This window comes from Stegodyphus dumicola, chromosome 11 (assembly GCF_044657685.1).
Source record: "Stegodyphus dumicola isolate Sdum_Otavi_A_Nest chromosome 11, ASM4465768v1".
Classification (NCBI taxonomy): Eukaryota; Metazoa; Arthropoda; class Arachnida; order Araneae; family Eresidae; genus Stegodyphus; species Stegodyphus dumicola.
Window position 1 is genome coordinate 121,194,619 of NC_140778.1, and position 20,664 is coordinate 121,215,282.

The 20,664-nt window shown below is 32.9% G+C and overlaps 1 protein-coding gene across 4 annotated transcripts in view; it reads left to right on the forward strand.

Annotated features, from left to right (window-relative positions):
• Positions 1-17,144, forward strand: part of LOC118193840 (neprilysin-2-like) — a 151,041-nt gene extending 133,897 nt beyond the window's left edge. For all 4 annotated transcript variants that reach the window (XM_085826482.1, XM_085826483.1, XM_085826481.1 and 1 more), the window contains 2 exons: positions 15,601-15,659; positions 16,856-17,144. In XM_085826482.1, the coding sequence (XP_085682608.1) occupies positions 15,601-15,659; positions 16,856-16,955 (159 nt within the window). In that variant the 3' untranslated portion in view covers positions 16,956-17,144. The remainder of the gene's footprint in view (positions 1-15,600; positions 15,660-16,855) is intronic.
• The last annotated feature ends 3,520 nt before the right edge of the window (positions 17,145-20,664 follow it).

A 20,664-nucleotide genomic window follows, 5' to 3' on the forward strand; every position in this document is an offset into this window, starting at 1 on the left:
TTAAAATTTGATCTTTGCAGATCGCAATTTAAAGGTTGGAAATTAAATCGAAATCTTCCTAATCATATTACAGTGACCGTCGCCTGGGATAACTACTGACCTGACTTTGTTGTAAAAGTCTTACAGTGTTAATGGTCACCCTGGCAGAAGGGTTTTATATATATAAATATAAATATTATATGGGCATACAATGTCTGTGTATAAGCATATATATTTTAATTAGAAGCATTGTCTTGTATTACATGAAATACTTAGGTACAATGATGACAGTTATGTGCAAATTTAAGTATTATATGATTTCATATTTACGGTACTGTTACTGAGATAATTACAGTAAACTTGTAATTCAGTTACACATTGACTGAAATTTCTATGTTATTTATAACTGCTTTACAACATTATTTCTAACAAGTACATGCAATATGGATAGTAATAAGCTTGCATTACAATAGTTTTTGCTCCTGCAGTCTAGTTACTATTCTACGGGATGAACTATTTTCTAATGCTGATTTTCAATGGTTGTAATACTCTTTGGCTTATTATGGGCAGGGCGTTATGTGACTCAATTTTCTTATAGCTTAGCTAATTTTCTTGGAATAGTTGCAACTGCTATTATAGTTCAAGAACACTACGCTAAAAAAAGGGACAGTTCTATATCTCCCGTTCTACTGGGCCGATTGACTAAATTCAAATTTCTTACGAAAGTTAAGTAGAATTGTAGATTCTACGTAATGCGAAGATCAAATACCCACTTAGAGTTTCAGGAGATTGCTGGCATGTTTTCTTCACTGAAACTACTTCATGGAAATCTTCCATATATCTAGTTTTGTATAATTACCGTCCAGATTTTTGCAGAGTACTTGATCTTCATTACATCTCTTTTCAGTAAATTTACATATATGCTATGCGATTCCAAAAATAAGCTTTCGAATAGGATGAATATTTGCACATTCTACTGAATTTCCTAGACCTGAAGATTTTCTTTTACTTCAAAATTTTTTTCTTATGTCTGCATGACCTGCATTTATTCCATTAGTCTTGCTATTACTGATAGGAAATATTAAAGTTACGTGAGAAATTTGGAATACCGAAGTTCATATGAATGTTGAATAATGAGTATAAATCTGGCATTCTGTCATAATTGAATGATACTCTGAATAATAAAATTTTAAGAAAACATCAGTTTCATTCATGTGAATAAAATAAACACATTTTCCAAAAACACATCCAGGAAATCTATCACAAGTGTCAACATAAAGATCTACAAATATATTTTTAAGTATTTAAATAACTCATAAGTTGAAGATAAACCAAGAGAAAAAATATCGAGAATTCATTGGAATATATCAACAGCAAAGATAAAATAGTTTCCAATAGCAAAGAGAAAACAGTTTCGAAGTGTTTAAAAGAGTACCGAGAGCATACACTCTCTCAAAGCATTTGCAAATAAGCAACGACTTCACAGATTCATAAATTTTATGGAATATGACATTATTTAAAAAGTTTCGTTCTGATATAGGAAAATACTCATTAAATTATTAAATGTGGGTATTCTGTACGTGTTTTTAAAGAAATTAATTAATACATTTTTAAGGAAATTTTACATTCTATTTTGGTAATAATTTTATAAGTTAGAAAATTTTTCTGTATTGAACACATGTGTCTACAAAATTCTTTGCAAAAGGCAGATAGTTAATAATCATTTCGATACATCATTATAAATCAAGTGTTATAGATGAAAAACAATTTAAAATTAACCAAGAGTACAAGAGTCTATGTATAAATTATTTTGCTAACCAGTTATGAACGTTTAAGTAGGATATATCCAGAATCTTCAAAATTAGTAATGAAACGTTCAGTTTAACGTTGAGATTTTACAAAAGAAGTCTCTGTAATAGTAAAATGCTCGTTCAAATTGTGGTAACAGAAGGAAAAAATTTTCCTTTTTTATAATATTCGCATGATATGTAATAAAAATGAAAGCATGGCCCCGGTTCAGCAATGCAATGCAAGGTGTTAAGTAAGAAAAGGTTGTCACATACGAAAGGCAGTGAAAAAGCGAAAATTAGCAATATATTAGCACTGGACTAGGAAACAAATTTTCAAAGATAATCAAGTGGTGTGAAAATTAATTAAAAAGTACAACATGTACAAATTTTTCTTCGCAATAACTTATGAATGTTTCCGTTTCAGTAGAATGAAATCGGAAAGTACAAAGTTGGTAATGAAACACTCATTTCAGCCTTTGAGATTTTATCAAAAAGTTCAATAAACACATGTGTGTGTTAGTAAAATTCTACTTGAAAAATGAGCATTTAAGGAGAAAAGTTAAAGTTAAAATATAACACTGGTTCATCAATACAATATATTACTTATGTACGGTTAGTTGTTCATTTAGAAATTGATAAAGAAGAAACTTTTGAGTCAAAGAGAAACATATTTACAAAACAATGTTTTTTAGTTTCCTAATAATTTCAATCAAGGTGATGATGTTTCTCATGAATGTCAGATATTTTCTTAGACATGTTTCTAATGAAATTAGTATATAAACTTCTTTTAAGAAAGGAATAGACTTCATGAGAAAAATCTATGATAGTGCAAGTCAGTGAGTGATTCTTGGTAACTTCGAGAAAATATTCTGTATGAGCTGAGTTAACAGTCTCTATTTCCATAGTATACTAAGATAAAAAATTCCATTTCTTTTCTTAATTTTCTGATTCAGCGTGGTAGTGTTATTAAAGTTAAATCTTCTAAACGTGCAAAATGTTATTAAATCAAACAATATAACTATTTAATAAAAATTTATTCCAAAATCTTTACAAGGCAATGTAAAAGATAAATAAGGAAATATTTGAAAATTCAATAATTTGCAGTGGCCGTAACGTTAAAAATTGGTAATACTCAAAGTTTTCAAAAGGTTTATGGAAACACGATAACACTATAGTCATCCGTAAATAACTTCCATTGAAACTGAAAACTTCATGCACAATATTTACTGGGAATGCAGGAAAAAAAAAACATTAGAGGATTCAAAATGAAGATACTTTCCGGAATGAAATGTACAGTATTTCAGTAAGTATTCACTTAACTTCTAACTTGATTGTAATGAGCATATGTGAGACACGAAATGCATTCGGATGCGAAAAAAAATAACAAACATTTAACTATCCGGCAATGAATCAAATTTCATTAGAAATGTAATGGCATGAAAAGCAGAAAAATATATGTGAGTAGAAAACCTTGATGATAATATCTGAATATGTTTGTTTTTTTAAGACGAAAAATGTTCACTGTAGTTTCCGTTAGGGCTCAAATGAAGCAGTTTGCTTTTCTGAGTTGGAAAAATTTCACTTTAATTTTTTAAGACGAAACATCGCCACTGTTAGTTCGTCTGTGGTAAAACCCATGTTAATTTTAAAATGTAAGGGGGAAAAAGTTACACTTTAATTTTAAAAAGTCGAAAAAAATTCATTTAGATTTTTTTAGGTCGATAAAGTTTCACTTTAATTTTTTTAGGAAGAAAAACATTTTTTATTGGTTACGGTATACTTCATTCTCGCTCTAACCTTTTTTTCTTTTGAGTTGTAATGTTTCTGAACCTGAATCTTCAGAAAATGAAATCCTTCTGATTTATCAAATTCCTTATAAGTGTAGAATATAGTCTTCAAACAGAATATTTTAGTATAAATAAATGCATTATAGACTAAAATATGATTAAAAGTACTTCATTATTTTTCAGGCCCTATTCCTGAAACTGGTTAAGGTTTTTACTCCTGACTTATCCCATTCGGGACATTTTCAGAAAAAATATTCATTCCTTGTTCATGTTTTCCATACTTAGACATTTTTTCCCCTTCTTATATGTTATATTTCACTATTGCTCTTTGGCTTGGTAGGAAGTGTTTTTCATGGATGTTGCATACCTCTCCTATACGTCTGCGACTGTTCTAATAAATTACATTACCAACTATTGTAAATAGTATCACTAGATATATAGGTATTCTCTTGAATGTTTGCTTAATATGTAAATTTGTGAAGCATTTCTGTTTGAATACTTGCATTTAAAATTAATTCATACTAAAATGTATTAAAGGTTCATTTAAGTTACCAATGTTGAACCATAATATGGAGTTCATGTCAATATTATATGTTTTGTATGGTATTTATGCAAAAATGTTTCTCATATCTGTGAAAAATTAAATATCGGATTTACTTAAAGAGCTGTAAGAACTCTAAGTAAAGTAATGTCAGTTTGAAATGCGTATCTTCAGTTAAATTGAATATATTGAAGTTACGTTGTATTATTATTCGGAAATTCATGTCAATATTCCTGGTTATGTAGGATTTTATTTGCTATGTATTATAACTTAAAAATCATTCTCAAAAAGCTGTAAGAGTTCAGTGTTTGTCAATTTGAAATGCATATCTTAAGTTAGAAGGAATATATTAAAAAGCTTTGAGACTTGTAAAAATAATGATCATACTCTTTGAAAAAAATATTCCGAGCTGAGAAATTTTTATATTCTAAGTAGGGAAAAAGATGACAAAGTTTCACTTCCGTGACTGAACATTAATTCCATGTCCAGACATCGTTTCGTTTTAGATGTTTTATACAAATATGGCTCTATATTGAATTTAAAATATTACATTACAATGTGGATATTCTTCTCTGTAGTTAAAAATTCTGTAGCTTGTTAAAAAATAAGGCTGTGTTAAGTTCAAATATAACAGTGTTTATGAAGGTCTGCGGTAAATGGTGGGATCACATTAACAATACGGGTGAAGTTTTCACGAGATAGAAATCGGTGATTTAAATACAATGTGTACAAGAAAATCTAAGATATTTTTGTAAAATATTTCAATCAATCTGTGTTAGTCAATCTGTGTTAGTAATATATCTGAAACCTTCTGCTCAATAAAAAAGAGTGTTCTGAATATATTCATGTAAATGTCTGTAGTGTAAAATAAAAAGAAATGAAATACGGTTGGTACGTATTAAACTTGGGTAGACAATAATAAGAAATTTCATATTGTTTCGTATGTATTTGAACTAAACTGGCTAGAGATGTCCATATATTAGCTCAAGTAGATTTTATGTTGTGAAAATTTACTATTTCTGAATTAGAAGGTTTAATTCAAAGTCAGTATAACTTTAAAAAATACGTATAAGTCTGTATTTATTTTTAGGAAACAAAAAAGAATCAGAAATATTAACAGGAATATGTTTGAAAAACATGATAAAGGTTAAATGTAAGGCTAAATGTTTAAATGGAAAATAGACTAAAAATTTACATTTTTTGACACATTTTGTGAATCTTTTGAACAAGAATGGGATGTGTAAAAGAGAATTCGCGACGTTTTAGTATAGTGTTTCAAAGAGTTAGTATAATACCTTAGAAGAGAAAGTTTTGTGCATCTTAAGTATTAGTAGAATAGAAAAATAAGAAGAAATATGATATGCTAAGTAAGCTATATGGAAGGAACATCGTACTTATTGGTTTAAATTTGCAGAAAATATTATCTATGAAAGCCTCTAGAGGGAAATTATATGCGTGTAAGTTCCAGCTTAAATTTCATAGGCAGAGAAATATATATGTAACTTTACGCTTCGATAAATGGTGGTGTAACATCAATAAGTATTTAAAACATTAAGAGGAAAATAAAAGAAAGAAAAAAGAAATGAGAGAAGAAAATTCTTCAAAGAATTAAAAAATACTTTTATATAAAAGAAAAATTAAAAATTACTTCTTGAAGTAAAATATAGGAAAAAAGACCGAGTTCGTAAAAAAGTAAGAAAAAATAGTATGAAAATAAGTACAGCTTTTGTAAAACAAATAAAGTGAAGAACGTAAAACACGGAAAGGAAAGATTAAACTGAAGAGGAAAAAACCTTTTGTAAAATAAAAAGAGAAAAAAAAATTAAAATTGTGAAAACATATTACTTTTATAAAATCTATTACTTTTGCAAGTTAAACGCAGGGGAAAAGAATGTAAAACTTAAAAATGGGGGGGAAAGAAAATCTTATGTTTGTATATAAAAAATATGGTGTGAAAGTTAGTACATTTAATTTAACGGCGAGAAGAAAAGAAAAATACGTAAATTATGTTTGTAAGATAAAGAAATGAGAAATTTAAAATATCTTAACCTAAAATAGAAACAAAATAAACTTAAAGTTATGAATTCATTCATTATCGAGGATGTACAAAGATTTGAGCAAGTTGGAACAGAATTCCCTATGTGCAATCCATGAGCCTCATGCTGGTTTCAGCTGTTCAAAGATGAACAAAGAGTATAGATACGATTGGATAGATAAGATCAAATAATATGATTGATGCGATAAAAGCACGGCTTTGTGTAATCGTCCAGGTTTCCCATGCCACAGATAGACAAATAATTGAAATTTACATATAAATAGATGAACCTTTTCATTAAATATATTAATTATTAACTCAAAACGTATAATCAATTAAAAATAATGGTTAATAACTTGTTCAGGATCCACGAAAATCAATCAAAAAGCGCTATGAATAAGACTACTACTCTCTAGCGGTCGTTGCTGAACTAAATAGAATGTTCTAGAAATTCTAACATGTATCTGCATGCTGCAATCAGGTTGCGGATTAAGTATGACATCCGAGCAGCGGGGAGTTCTATGTCAATGGATAATACTGTTTTGTTTAATATTAGCTATTGTAAATACAGGGTGTTTATAACGTTTACAATAGCTATTGTAAATACAGGGTCTACTGAAGTTAAAAAAATATATATATATAAAAAGTTACATTAGTAATCGCGAATCATGTAAGAGACTATGATGAAATCGATGATAAAATTAGATATTTACAGGTTTTATTTATTGATATATATATATATATATATATATATATACCATAGATGTTTTAGTAATTTAAATCATTTTTCTTTGAAAAATTCAAGTAGGTATACGATGTTCAAATCAATTAATTTATTGATTGATTAATGTAAGGATATTTCTACGTATTTTATTTATCAGTGGGCTTATTTCCATGTGAGCATATATCTATGAGAGCTTTTTTCTAACCGTTTTTCCGTGTGAGCATATTTCTAAATGAGCATTTTTCCATATGAGCTTTTTTTTGTGTGGGCTTTTTTTCCTGTGACCATTTATACCTGTGAGCATTATTCCTGTGGGCGTTTTTGCTGTGGGCATTTTTCCGGTCACCAAACTGAAACCGTAAACCACTGTAAAAATAGTTCTTTCACTCTTAGCTTGCATTTCGAACTAACTACTTTTCAAGTACAGGATTATGAAAACGCAAAAGAGTTTGTAGATCAGATGGAAGTTGAATCAATCGAAATAGCGATTCCAGGTCTGTAATGCAATAGAAATAGAGGAGAACCATGCCTTATTCTGATCCGACGGCAAACCCAACACAAACACATTTCTGTCTTGGCCATTATTTTCTAAGACACAAAGGTGCTCTGGCATAAAAATACAGAAATGTCCGGCAGTCTTATGACGTTCAGCTTACATCATGAAGAATGCGGCCTTTATTAAGATGACGGGACGCCCATATCAGTACCTTAGTCAATAGTCACCGACTCGGCAAAAAAGTGACTGCATTGTTATAAAATCGTCTGGGTGGCAGGAGAAAACATTTTCCCGCTTTTATGCTAATAAAGATAAAAAATGCAAGAATTAGATCAAACAATTAGGAGTTTGCGAAGAGCTAACAACAATGGGATTAAAATGATACGTTTAATTACATCTACCATTAATTTATCTTATTATTTTTGTTTTCTAGGATGTCATTAGTTTTTCATCTTACAACCAGTTAATTTTTCATTTTATTTATATTTTATGACATAAATCCTACAATTTTTAGTAATCTTTCATCATCTTTTATTAAACCGTCGGTGCCACGCGATAAAGCAGACACGACACTCATCAGCGCCTCGGATATTTATTCGAATTCCTGACAGCCCCATCCGCTTCTGAGTAAAAGTATGTAATCTTACTGACGCAAGGATGGTAACATCATTGTTATATCAATACAGTGCTACCCTTAGCACTTGTTCTTGTAAGATATAAATTTTTTATGTAATCAAACTTAAGTGTTCAATGTTAAAAACTTTTCATTATGCACGTTATTACTGGGTAATATAATACCCAACATAATCAGTAAACAAGAATTCAGGAATTAATTTTGTTTTATAAGGGGAGATAAATGTAGAGAAAACACCGAAACAAAGCTTTTTGCTTGCCGATAAATTGTATGTGACTGTTATATTGAACGTGCACAATTTCCGTGATGCTGTAGATACAGGACAATCGTTTCTTTATTTATATGGAATCTTTTCTTTGATCCATTAAGTAGAAAACATTTTCAAATTTTCGTCGCTAATGAAGAGAGGTCTTTCAGAAAATGGCCCATCTTCCAGCAAAGAATGGTGATTTCTTTATATCTTAAAATTAAGCAAAGAAATTACTTCAAGAAATTTTCATAGGAGTTACGAGAAAGGTCATCCACTCTTGAAATCTCAGTTTCTTGGAAAATAAAATTATTAACAAATTTAATTATCGAAGATTATATGTAACAGTAAAATAATTATCTTTTCATATTCAATAACTGAAGAGATTAAAAATTGTAAATTTAACGAGATTTGACGACACAGCGCTGTTTGGAAACTTACAAAATTTTCAAAATACAGTTTAGAAAAACTCGAGAAAACGAACATCCCCAAGCTGATCGTTTCACACAACGAAAATGAAAATAATTAATGAGAGATAATAAGCCACAGATATGTTATTACGTACTTTGGCTGTCGACACAATAAGTATTCGGCACTGTTTATGCTTACAATAGCTTAAAATGTAAAAATTGAGTAAAACTGGTGGAAATATTTTCACATTTGTTTCAATGTTGCATTTAGCAAAAATGGACTTGACCTTAGTCCAAACCTAACCCTCGTCATTCTCAGCACTTCTGATTCCATATTCGTATCATCTTTAATCCACAAAACTCTTACGGCATTTCTGTCTGCCTGTGCTAATGCAATCTTCAAGAATGTACTTTCAATATCAGCTGTCAAGGAGATCCCTTCTCAATCTGAATTGTAAAAATAAAGTCAACAAAACTGGCGTTAAATTTGGACCGGGGTTCAGACAGTCGTTAAGGGAAACGGAGTTTATTACACTAGAAGATGCATCAAAAACAATTCTCATTTTTGTAGTTAATTTATCTTCACGAATTACTGCTTGGTGAGGCATATAATAAACTTAATGTTTACTTTCAGGCAAACTGGAATCAACCTTTTCGGCTATTCCTTCTGCAATATGCTTCGAAATAATTTCATTATACTGATTAAGAAAGGAATAAATTAGTTAAATTTATTAACTAATTTTTGAAAATGTCCTATAGCAATGGCATAGTTATTGGATAAAAATTTAACATTCTCATTCCACGGAAGACTGACTTCATAGCGACCATTAACCATTTTTATAGAGCTTTCGAATTCCCTTGAAACCTCATCATCTTTAAAATTTTCATTGCACGCGATTTCCAAATTTTCGAAATCAAATATTTTCTTTAAAATCTCTGTTTCTTCTACGTTTTCATTTCTAACAATAGTTTTCATTATTCTAACTTCGCTAGAATTCGATATAATTGAGGCTTCAGATCTGTTGAACACATACCCAAGTTTTGTTTTCACTCCCACTAATGATCCTGGCATTCGTTTTATTTTCCCATTAACAATAGTCCAAAAATAAAGTAAACCAATTACCAACGATATTCTCAAGTTTTCAGAATTTAATTCATCTGCCATTTGTATTTCCATCTGCTTGCAATAATCAGTAATCTCTCTCCCAAGGCTTCGGGAAATACACGGAGTTTCGATGGCTTCTAAAGTTACTACCTCGTTGGAATTATAAACACTTCTCAAGGTCACCTTCACACGATTACTCATTATTGGTTTTCTGCTTTTGAACCAAAAGCAAAAATAATTAAACGTTCCTGACTTATCACTTCCAACTTTAATTTACGAGAAATCTGTTTATCAATCAAAGTTCTTTCACTCCCTGTATCGAATTAAACATTTAATTTTCATTACCTATTTTCCTTTAGTTAGCGTACCTATGGCTGTCTGCAAATACATGTTACAACACTCTCGACTTCAAACGGAATAATTTGATGTATGATTTATAACGCCGTCACCTATCTTTATTTTGTTTATTTCATTTACTGATAAGTCCTTTTGTCATTGATCCCTCCTCGCAAATACACTGGCTATGTTTTTTACCGCACTTTTCTTGCACCGTATTCTTATATTTCCTGAACTGCGAAATGTTTATTTTATCTGCTTTGTCTGTCTTTGAAATAAAAATATTTTCTCGAGTGTTTTTATTTCCTTTTTAAGAAACTGGAGTAATTTTGAAAAATTCCAAGAGTCTTCTTCGTTAACATTACGATTATATTCTAATATATCTTTAGGAATTAATTTTACTAAAATAGCGAAAGGAATTTCACCGTAATTATTAGTTCTATTGCGGCTGTTTCGAGATTTCGAATCTGAATAATAATTGTGTCATGTAATTGCAGCAGTTCCCTTAAGTTCAAACATGATTTCACAGGAATTAAGCCTGAAAGTTTGCTTACATGTGAACATACAATAATTTCGTTTTTACCAAATCGTTCTCTTAATAGTTCAACAGCTAAATCGTAATTATTTTGCATTAATGTCAATCCTTGTATACATTTTAATGCGGAATTCTTTAAGAACGATTTTAAATAATTAAATTTATCGATTTTTGACAACTGTTTATTCTCAACCTTCAAATTGTCCCCAAAATCCCTGACAGTATTTGTCGTCAAACGATCCTATTTTTAGTTTCGGCATGTTGACATTAGGATAATTAATCATTACTCCTTCTTCAGAAATTCTAGACGATTCATTGTGTGCATCAGTTTTACTTTCGCTTTCACGTTTACGCTTAAGGTATCTTTCTAGTTTCGATTTTGGAACTCGTAATTTTTTCGCGATATTCCTGGCTTGCTAGAACATCAGCTTTAAGCATTTCTAAATGCCTTATGCTTTTAGAATCTATCTGATAGATCTGATTAGTTTTTTCTTCTAACTGCTATTTTAAATCAACCAAATCGTCGTAATGCATATTGTCCCCTTTTAATGTGTCATTTATTTTATTCACAATTTTAGTTAAAAGTCCGAATAGTTTTTCTTTTACTCTTTGACGTCTCTATTTCACTAGGCTGTGCCATTTTCGATTACTACAACTCTCGTTAGTTCGACGCCATAAAACAAATCGGATATAAATAATAGCTTTTACCTAGTTCTTGATCTTCTGAGCTTCTAAAGAGAGTAACTGAAAATTACTCAGCTTTTAATCCTTTAATAACACATTGTAACGAGAGACAATTCACTTGACAAGACACATCTTACACATCTAGCTACATTCTAAAAACAAAGTAAATAAAACAGTTTTAAATTCAAGAGCTCACTATTGCCCCCTATTCGCTCAGTTCGCAACAAATTTTGTGTCAAACTGGATAAAAAGAGGGCGGAGACATTCGAAATGCTTTGGAAAGCCTACGGTGACGGACCGATGAAAATAAGCCAAATTTTCATGTGGCACCTTGAAGGTCGAGAGTCCATCAACGACGAAGACCGCTTAAAATGCTCGTCGACATCACGAACCGACGAGTTGCTCAAACGGTTGCGCAACAGGGTTCGACGCGTCCGAAATAAAATTTGCAACAAGTGGATCTTGCTGCGTGACAATGCGTCAACTCACACCGCGCTCATTATCTCCGAGTTGCTGTCCAAAATGGGTGTGGTAACGTTGCCTCAGCCGCCGTAGAGCCACAATCTGTCACCAGCGGACTTCGTTTTGTTCCCAAATATCAAAAGAACCCTGAAAAAAAGTCGGCATGGGACGCTGGTGGCAGTAAAAGCAGCCGTGACGACTCCTGAAAGAAATTCCTGTTGACGACTTCCAAGGCGCCTTCAATTATTGGGTGAAGCTTTGACAACGGTACATCGAAGCAGAGGGATTATACTTTGAAAATTTCTAAACTGATATTGAAAAAATAATTTAAAAACATCGTTCCGGGACTTTTTGGGACAAACCCTGTATACATGTATAAAATGTAAGAAGATTAAAGCGTAGAGATCTTAATTAAATTAACTTCAAAGGCCAGACTGTTATGCATCTAGAGATGAAACTTTGCTAGAATATTTTTGACGATTTTTGCTGTTACAAAGGAAAAATTCTTAAAGCGCAGAAAATCATGAAGAAAAAAAATTGCCTTTGGGATGGCTCCACATTTTTTTCTTGTTTAATTTTTGTTCCATCTACAGGAATTTAGCAGTTAACTTTAACTCTTTTCTTTAAATATATAGAATTAATTGTACTGTTTTCTCTTTATATCCGTTTAAGGTTCACTTAAATTCTCCAAACTCGACTTTACTGAAAACTTAAAGAAAAGTTTTCAACTTTGAAATTATTGGAAATAAAGCAACACATAAAATAGCAACAAATAGTTTTCTCAGTTAGAAATACATAATGTTTAACAATTGACTGCTATATTATCGTGAATAGTTTGGTTTGTTTTGCTTGATTATGGCAGATAATGTTAAGTACTATCTGCCTAAGGAGAGCGATACGCTCATGTGGGGTATTTTAAGAAATGTCTCGCATCCACTGCGAGAAGACCGAGAAAGGCTTTTGCACTCAACGCATTTGCGGGAATTCGAACCCAAGTCAAACTATCAGTGTCCAGCCTCTAGTGAACCACAGTGTAAATTAGAGATCAGGTTATGTTAATTAAAGAAAGAAAAGCCCACGGGGAGAGCTATCTGTATTCGTGATGGACTTTCTAAGAGAAACTGGTTCGTATTCGTATATATTCGTATAAAAGCAACCATGCAGCCAGCTTGTTTTCGTGCGTTCGAGCACAGGTTCAGCGGGCTTATCCACTCAGCGGCTGTGGAGCCTACTGTAAATAGAAAGTTGAAAATACACAAATATAATTATATATGGGAATGCAACGCTCTGTGTGAAGATTTTACAGCCTTTTAAAACTTCATCTGAAGGTTCGTCTTTGGCCGTGAATTTCGTCAGAAATTTCGCTACTGACGAAGAAAAACTCCATATTTAAACCTTTGAAAATATTTTCGCATTTAATTCTTTTCCTATTATGTTTATTTTGTGAGTATATTCATACAGCCTTTTTTGAGGAAAAACTGAGATTTCAAGATTAGAAAAAATTCCTCCTTAGTTTCTTCTCAACAAATGAGCTCATATTCTATTGCTTGCTTCTACAGCAGATGTGCGTACTTTCAATTTATAAAGTACAATTTGCCAAAATCTAACATAATTAAGTTTTTCAAAAGAAACACTTTATGGTTCTGCAACATTCTACAAAAGTACTCGTACAATAACTACTGATTATGATCAGTATGACAGAGTACAATCAGTAATTACCACTTCAAATTACTGAGATTGATAAACGCAACACAATATAAAATGCTTCAAATGAGTAAACTCGCACTGTGTTCTCTCAGTACTCTCAACATTCTGAGCTTAACTCAACTGTAAAATAAGCTGAGAACTGATGCTGTTTCGTGTCTTATAAAGCTTTCATCTGATGCCGAGAAAATTCCAATACCTTAAATTTCTCGAAACTTCTGAAAGGCACATGTAGTTACAGTTACATTTACACGGGGAAGAACTTGTTACAGTTAAGCAAGGATCCGACCAAAATGTCTCCAAGTTCGGCGATGTTTGGAAATTTCTTGTTAAATTTGGCTATAAAAATTAGTTGCCAAAACCTCCACCAGCTTGGCGCTATTTCACTAATTTGGCGATACAGCCATTTACACTCATGTCCATAAATTAAGGATAATGCAAAATCAGGCAAAGGAAGAGTTAGAAGCAAAACAAATTTGACTTATTTGTAAAGCTTGTTTATCAAACAAAAGGTAAAGAGCAAAAAAAGATGCTATATGTTTGATATTATTAAAAAATTAGCGATTTTTTCTCCCTGGATCAAATTACAAAAAGCACTTATTTACAAAAAACCAATATTACATGGTTGGTATAATTGTTAATATATTGTATGTCTCCCAGACAATGCAATACAGTCCGTACAACGCCTAGGCATGCTGATTATCAAATTATCGATCTGATCTTGGGGGATATTACACCACTCAAAAAGCAATGCTCTCCGAAGTTCCGGTAGACATGTAGGAGGAAGTTGACGGGCTACAACTCGTCGGCCAAGCATTTCCCACACGTGCTCTACTGGATTCAAGTCCGGTGAGAATGTTGGCCAGTCCATACGGGTGATATCCTCCGATTGAAGGCATGTTCGCTTACGATGTTTGCACGGTGAGGACGGGCGTTGTCATCCATAAACACAAATTGTGCGCTCATAGCGCCCCGAAACAAACGTACATGCTGTTCCAGACTGACGTTCCGATAGATTTGGCTTGTCATGGTTACAATTCGAACATGCAGGTCAGTTCTGGAACCCAGAATAATTCCACCCCAAACGAGCACTCCTGAACCACCGTAACGGTGTCGTTCAATGATGTTTTCTTGTCGGTATCGGGTACCAGGAGCTCTCCATATGAAAGTCCGGTGAGAATCAGACTGCAAACTAAACCTGGACTCGTCGGAAAACATCACACAAGCCCACTGCTGCGGTTTTCACAATGCATGCTCTCTAAGGCTAACCGCAGGCTACAGTGATTTGCGGTAAATAGAACGCATCTGACAGGTCTACGAGTATATAGACCAATCTGCCCTAAGCGTCTGTACACGGTCTGCTTTGAAATTGTCGTAACAGTGGCTGAAGAGAGCTGACGAGACAGGTCTGAGGCTGTGCTCCGCCTGTTTCTTTTGGCAGTAACTGCCAAATACCGGTCCTCATTCGGCGTTGTAACTCTGGAGCGACCTGTGCTGTAACGTCTACTCACATTACCATCATCTTAGAATCGTTGCTAAAGCCTGGAGATGACACTCTGGGCAATTCCAAGTTCGTCTGATACTTCCAGTTGGGTACGCCCACATTCCAGACGGCCGATAATTCTACCACATAAAAAATCATCCAAATGCGTCCTTTGTGTCATAACTATTCGGTTATTGCACTGAAATGCTTATAAAGCGCCTGCGAACAATTTTACTTCTTTGCCTGTATTCCTTATATATCACTCTCTTACACTCTCGTCATTGTGACGTACCATTGGTGCCATTTGGTTACTTCCCGAAATTTGCATATGATTCTTGAAGATGTGTGTAGTGATTTTACAGGTGATATACTTATTTTAGAGTTCGATTTCCGCGTGACTCCGAATTATCCTTAATTTATGGACATGAGTGTACTTCAATCTGAAATGAACCTTATTTTTCCGGTAAAACTTCATATTTTTTAGACCTTTCGTGTTATATTATACAAGAGGTACTATAATTCACATATATTTTCACTAATTTTTTTACATATATGCAAAATCCGTAAAAATATTTTCATTGCGTCACTATTTGCATAAGAAGAAAGATAAGGACTTTTAATAATGTTAATTATGTTAAAATCTTTCAGGTTCTATGTGGCAAATCTGATAGCCCACTAGTCGGATCTCATAGCCCACCAATGTATAGGTAAGTGAAACTTGTAACATTTTTATTAATATATTTACTTGAAACGGAATATTGACTGGTAGATAGATATTAATCAAAAACAAAAAATCAGCGTTATATTTGCAAATTTTCACAGAATTAGCTTCGAGAGCGTTACCGAGCCAGCAGCCTCAGCTGCCAAAGTGCAAATGAAGAGATAAAATATAGTGATAAGCTAAGTAAGATAAGAATGGCTAGACCTGAGTTAAGCTACTGGTGCCATCTATTGATGAAACAAGAAAACTATAACATAATTTCCTCAAAGACTGAAAGTAAAGATGGATTGGAATTAGGGTCGTTAACTAGAACAGAAAGATTTTTTTGTATGTGAAAAGCCTCTAGAAAATCTAATTCACCAATGGAAGATGATTTTTGAATAATTTTGGCTGCAGAAAAATGGAAAGTATGATTTTCGAACCAACAATGCTGGGCAACAGAGGACTTCTGTGTTTCCTTTTTCTTAACATATGCCTCAAGTTCCTTAACGCAAAATTTTAAGGCTCTCTCTTAGTTTGATTGATGTAAATTAATCCACGCTGCCAAGGAATCCTGTAAATACCCCAGGATTTCAAATCCGAAATGGGGTCTTTAAGTATGAAACTCGGAAATTTATTGATAGGATAAACCTCCCGAAAGTTAAAAAACTTTAATTAACGATTTAGTAAAAAGTAATCACAAAGCAAAATCACTAAGATAATAAGATTCCTCCAATCTTAGGGAACTGAAATGTAGCACTTCCAGATGCAAATTCTAACATCTTGGAGGACCTAATTTACTTCATTTTTAATATATTATATTCTCTAATATTAAATGTGTTCTATGAATTGTAACGGTACACGCGGTATCATGTGGAAGTACAAAAGAACTGTCCATAAAAAATAATCACTTTTGGAGCATTGCAACTTTTCTACATGCTATTTATCTATCTCTGATTTGCTAGTTGGTTGAATTTAGGGAAATTTTTAATATTCCCAACCTTATAGCACAACCTGTGGATATATTAAAAGTTTAGTCTTCAAAATATGTCATTCTTTCTTTATACAACATGTTTCAAATATAATTTATTATTTAGAGTATTTAATGTATGGCTCTGAAAGGAAAAAGATTTTTTGGTAAACAACATTATGATTGAAATTGTGTTCTGCATTTATTCATTTAAAATACCTGTTCTATTTCAGAGTGATAGGAGCAGTGTCTAACTTAGTAGAATTTGCCACAACATTCAACTGCCCATCAGATTCACCAATGAATCCAAGTAAAAAGTGTCCAGTTTGGTAAGGAAGTCGGTTGAGCAAATCCAGAATTTAAGAAGAATTTTTATTACTGCGTTATTATGGTTTATATTTTGATATTTACCTTATTGTTACCAAAGGTGTGGCTTGTATATTGCTGTAGTAAAATTTTGAAACTTGTATCAAATTCTTAAGTAACATTTGTCTTTAATAAAAGGTTAAAATTTCTCTCGCATTTGACTTTCAGTAATTGTTTACACTATCCTAAACTATGAACTCAAAAAATTTTCTCAACTAACTCAAAATTTGATAATTTTCTTGGCGAGCGCGTGTAAGGTAGATACGGCAGCGTTTGTCCGAAGTTCCTTCAAAAAAACATACTTTCTTTCAGGTAGATACCTCTCATTGTGATTTTTTTATAATTAAAACAATACAGTAGAATGGATTATTTGGTTTACTTGCTAAACTTAAAGTTTTCCTGCTTAGCTAATTATTTCCATAACTCTCAGCGTTATTTTGACCTTTTTTAAGAGGAACACTTTTATATGAGACTCTTTGTGTACTTTATGTATGCGTGTACATATATGATAATCTGAAGCTGAAGAACATTTAATAAATAAATACTATTAATCTACCTTAACTTAAAATTTAAGATATTTCGTTGAAAATTAGTATTGTTACAGTTCTTGTATTTAATTTGCTATTTTTACTAAAATTATGATTAAAATTGTTTTATATCCTCATGCAATGCAGCACGAGACATATTTGAAGAGAAAGCTACGCCGAGAGAGTAAAAATACAGGAGCACGCGGATTTAATAAACATGTATCTCGTAAATGTAGTCTTTTGCTTTACCAGAAAACTTGAGTTTAAATGTAACTACTCTGAGATATTGCGAGATTGTATGTATACTCTGAGAAAATTTTGGCATTTTGTTTCATTTCTCGCGATAAGAATTAAATTTTTCTAACATTTTATCGACATGTGCATTCAATCCATTAGAAACTCGTACGATCGCAACACTTTTCGGTGTCAGGAGTGAAGTTTTGAATGCCAGTTACAAGAGCGATGGAAAAGAAATTCAGGCAACTGATGACTGCATTTGATGCATTCCAAGAAAAGAAGGAAGAGGGTCGTTAACTAAGGAGAAAGAAAAGCGAGCCAAGCACAGATGAAAGCGGAACAGGAACCTGTTAAAGCAAAGATGAGACCTAGTCAAATATCACTTAAAGACGAGATGAAAGCTGTTAAAGGAAAGATTATCTGTATAATAGAAAACAAATTTGAATCTATGGAAGGCAGAACAGACGTGGTTGAAAATAAAGGTGGGCAAATTGAAGAGAAAGCTTCTTTTGTCAAGGAACAAATAGAAGAGAGAGTTTCTGCCGTGGAACAACAAATTGATGACAGGGTTTCTGCACTTGGCAAGGAAGTTGATACTTTAAAGATATTCGTAGCGACGGCAGGGAGCAATTTCGATGGTTTTAAATTCTTACCCAAGCTTGCTCGTCCCTCACTGAAGCTATCTACGCATGCTGGGAAGACATCTTGGCAAGTTTATAAGACGCAGTTTTCAGTAGCGGCTGAAGCGAATGGACGGGAATCCCAAGCTAAGGTCTGTCATTACGCCACTTCTCTGAGAGCAGACGCAGCAGATATCCTGCTGACTCTTTCCGAAAACCAGAGATTAGACTTTGAAGCTCTATCCGGCGCATAGGAGCTGCGCTTTGGGAAGAAATGTTTGAAAGACTGCAGTAGGCTTCAATTAACCCTTTAAGAGTTTGACCCGGAATATCTCGTACTTTTACGCAGGCTTCTTAGCGGTTTGTCCCGGAATATTGTCATTTAAATATAACCTCGAAACCGGACTGTCCCGTGTTTTTGTTAGACTTAAAAAATACGTCAAGAATGGCGAGCCCGCATTTTTGTCTTACTTCCCATATGCCTAAGGGGACAGGCATCGCTCCAACCCCGACGACAATAGGTAATAACCCTCAATAGCGCGGGGAGAACTCTTCTTGATGTTTTACTATAACGGCTGTTGTACCTCTCACATACAGCGAGGATAAGTTTGGCAACAGCTGCAGGAAGAAAAACTTGGCAGTGCTGGAATGGCAACAGCGGATGATATTCTATAGATTTTAATTTTGATTTTGAGTCGAGGTTTTTTGCGTCTTTTGCGATACTGTTGCGTTATAACATTTTGAGTTTTGGGTGAATGAAATGGAATCCGCTGTCCCGCTGCGGATATTAGTAAAATATATTTTAGAAAAATAGCTGCGTTGGAAGGGATGAAACCTTGTATTTGATTTTGCGGTATTTTTCCTCCTAAAGTTGCGTCGAGTTCAGAATATTATGCCAGGCTTATTCACGCTGGTGCAGATAAGTTTAAATTTTTGTTACTGTTTTTATAGTGTATAACTTGCAAATATATGAATAGAATTCTATTAAATAAACATTTAAAATTCTGGAATGGTGTTTTAAAATTTTAGATGTAGAGTATTCACATTGCTATGTCGGAGCCAGTGGCAGTTAGGTGTAAAGTAAAATTGATTTTGCTCCACGACATAACAAAATGGCGAGCCAGCCAGGATTGCGATCCTGATTCGAATGTGTTGCGATTATTATATTAATATAGTTGAGAAATTATTGTGTTTGCTATATTATATTATTTTAGAAGTAAATATTAATTTAAGTGTTATTTGGAAACGTAATGCATTTTATCGTCTGCAATGTTGAATTTCGTATTTGTATTCGAATTAGTTTCAATTTTCAATCGAAATGCTATGCTTTAAATCGTCTGCAGTGTAAACGTAGGAAAGGTTATGCGTTAAATCTTTTGCTGTGATATTCAAAATAATTTTGTTTTGCTGTATTATGAATGTTATGACATATTGTTATTCATTTTTATTATATTGAGTTATATTTTTTGGAATTGCTGAGTAAAGACGTTTTTTGAGGATTTGTCGGATTGATGATAACATTACAGATTTTGAGTTTTAAGTGGGTCTGCATTTAAAGGTAAAATGGATGTTGATATGTTGAAGAAAAAGCGTGCAACGGCCCGCAGTGCCTTTACTAGGACGACTAAGATTCTAAAAACCGAACTTTGTAAAGATGTTCAAGCGGATAGAGATGTATTGAAAGACAAAATTTTGAAGTTGCAGATGATAATTGGAGTTGAGATCTTGCGATTCAGAAACACTAAATTCAATGATTAAGGGAAAAGCCGCTGAAGATGATCTGGAAACAGAGGTCATAGGCTGCGAAGAATATTCAGATGAGTTTATCACGCTTAATCGTCGGGTGAAAGAGAATATAGATAATGCGGTTAACCGTAGTGTCAATACGAGTTCTAACACGGATAGTAGCATAAGTGCTTCTAATGAAAAACGGTACAAGTTGCCGAAAATTCATATTAAAAAAACGATGGACAATTATTAAGTTACCTTACATTCTGGGGTCAATTTAAAAAGATCCATGAGGATAAAGAGCTTAATGACGTTGACAAATTCCATTATTTAGCTCAATCAATGTTACCCGGAATTCGAGCTTGTGAGTTCATAGATAGTTTTTAACGGCTGAAAATTACCCGAAGGCCATTTCTGCGTTTGAGGAGCGTTTTGGAAACAAGGAAATTTTAACTGAGATATATGTGAGGGAATTGTTAAAATTAATTATCCAAAATGTACGCTCACAAGGGAAGGATCGGTTGCCGCTAGTGTCACTGTTTGACAAAATCGAATCCCATCTCA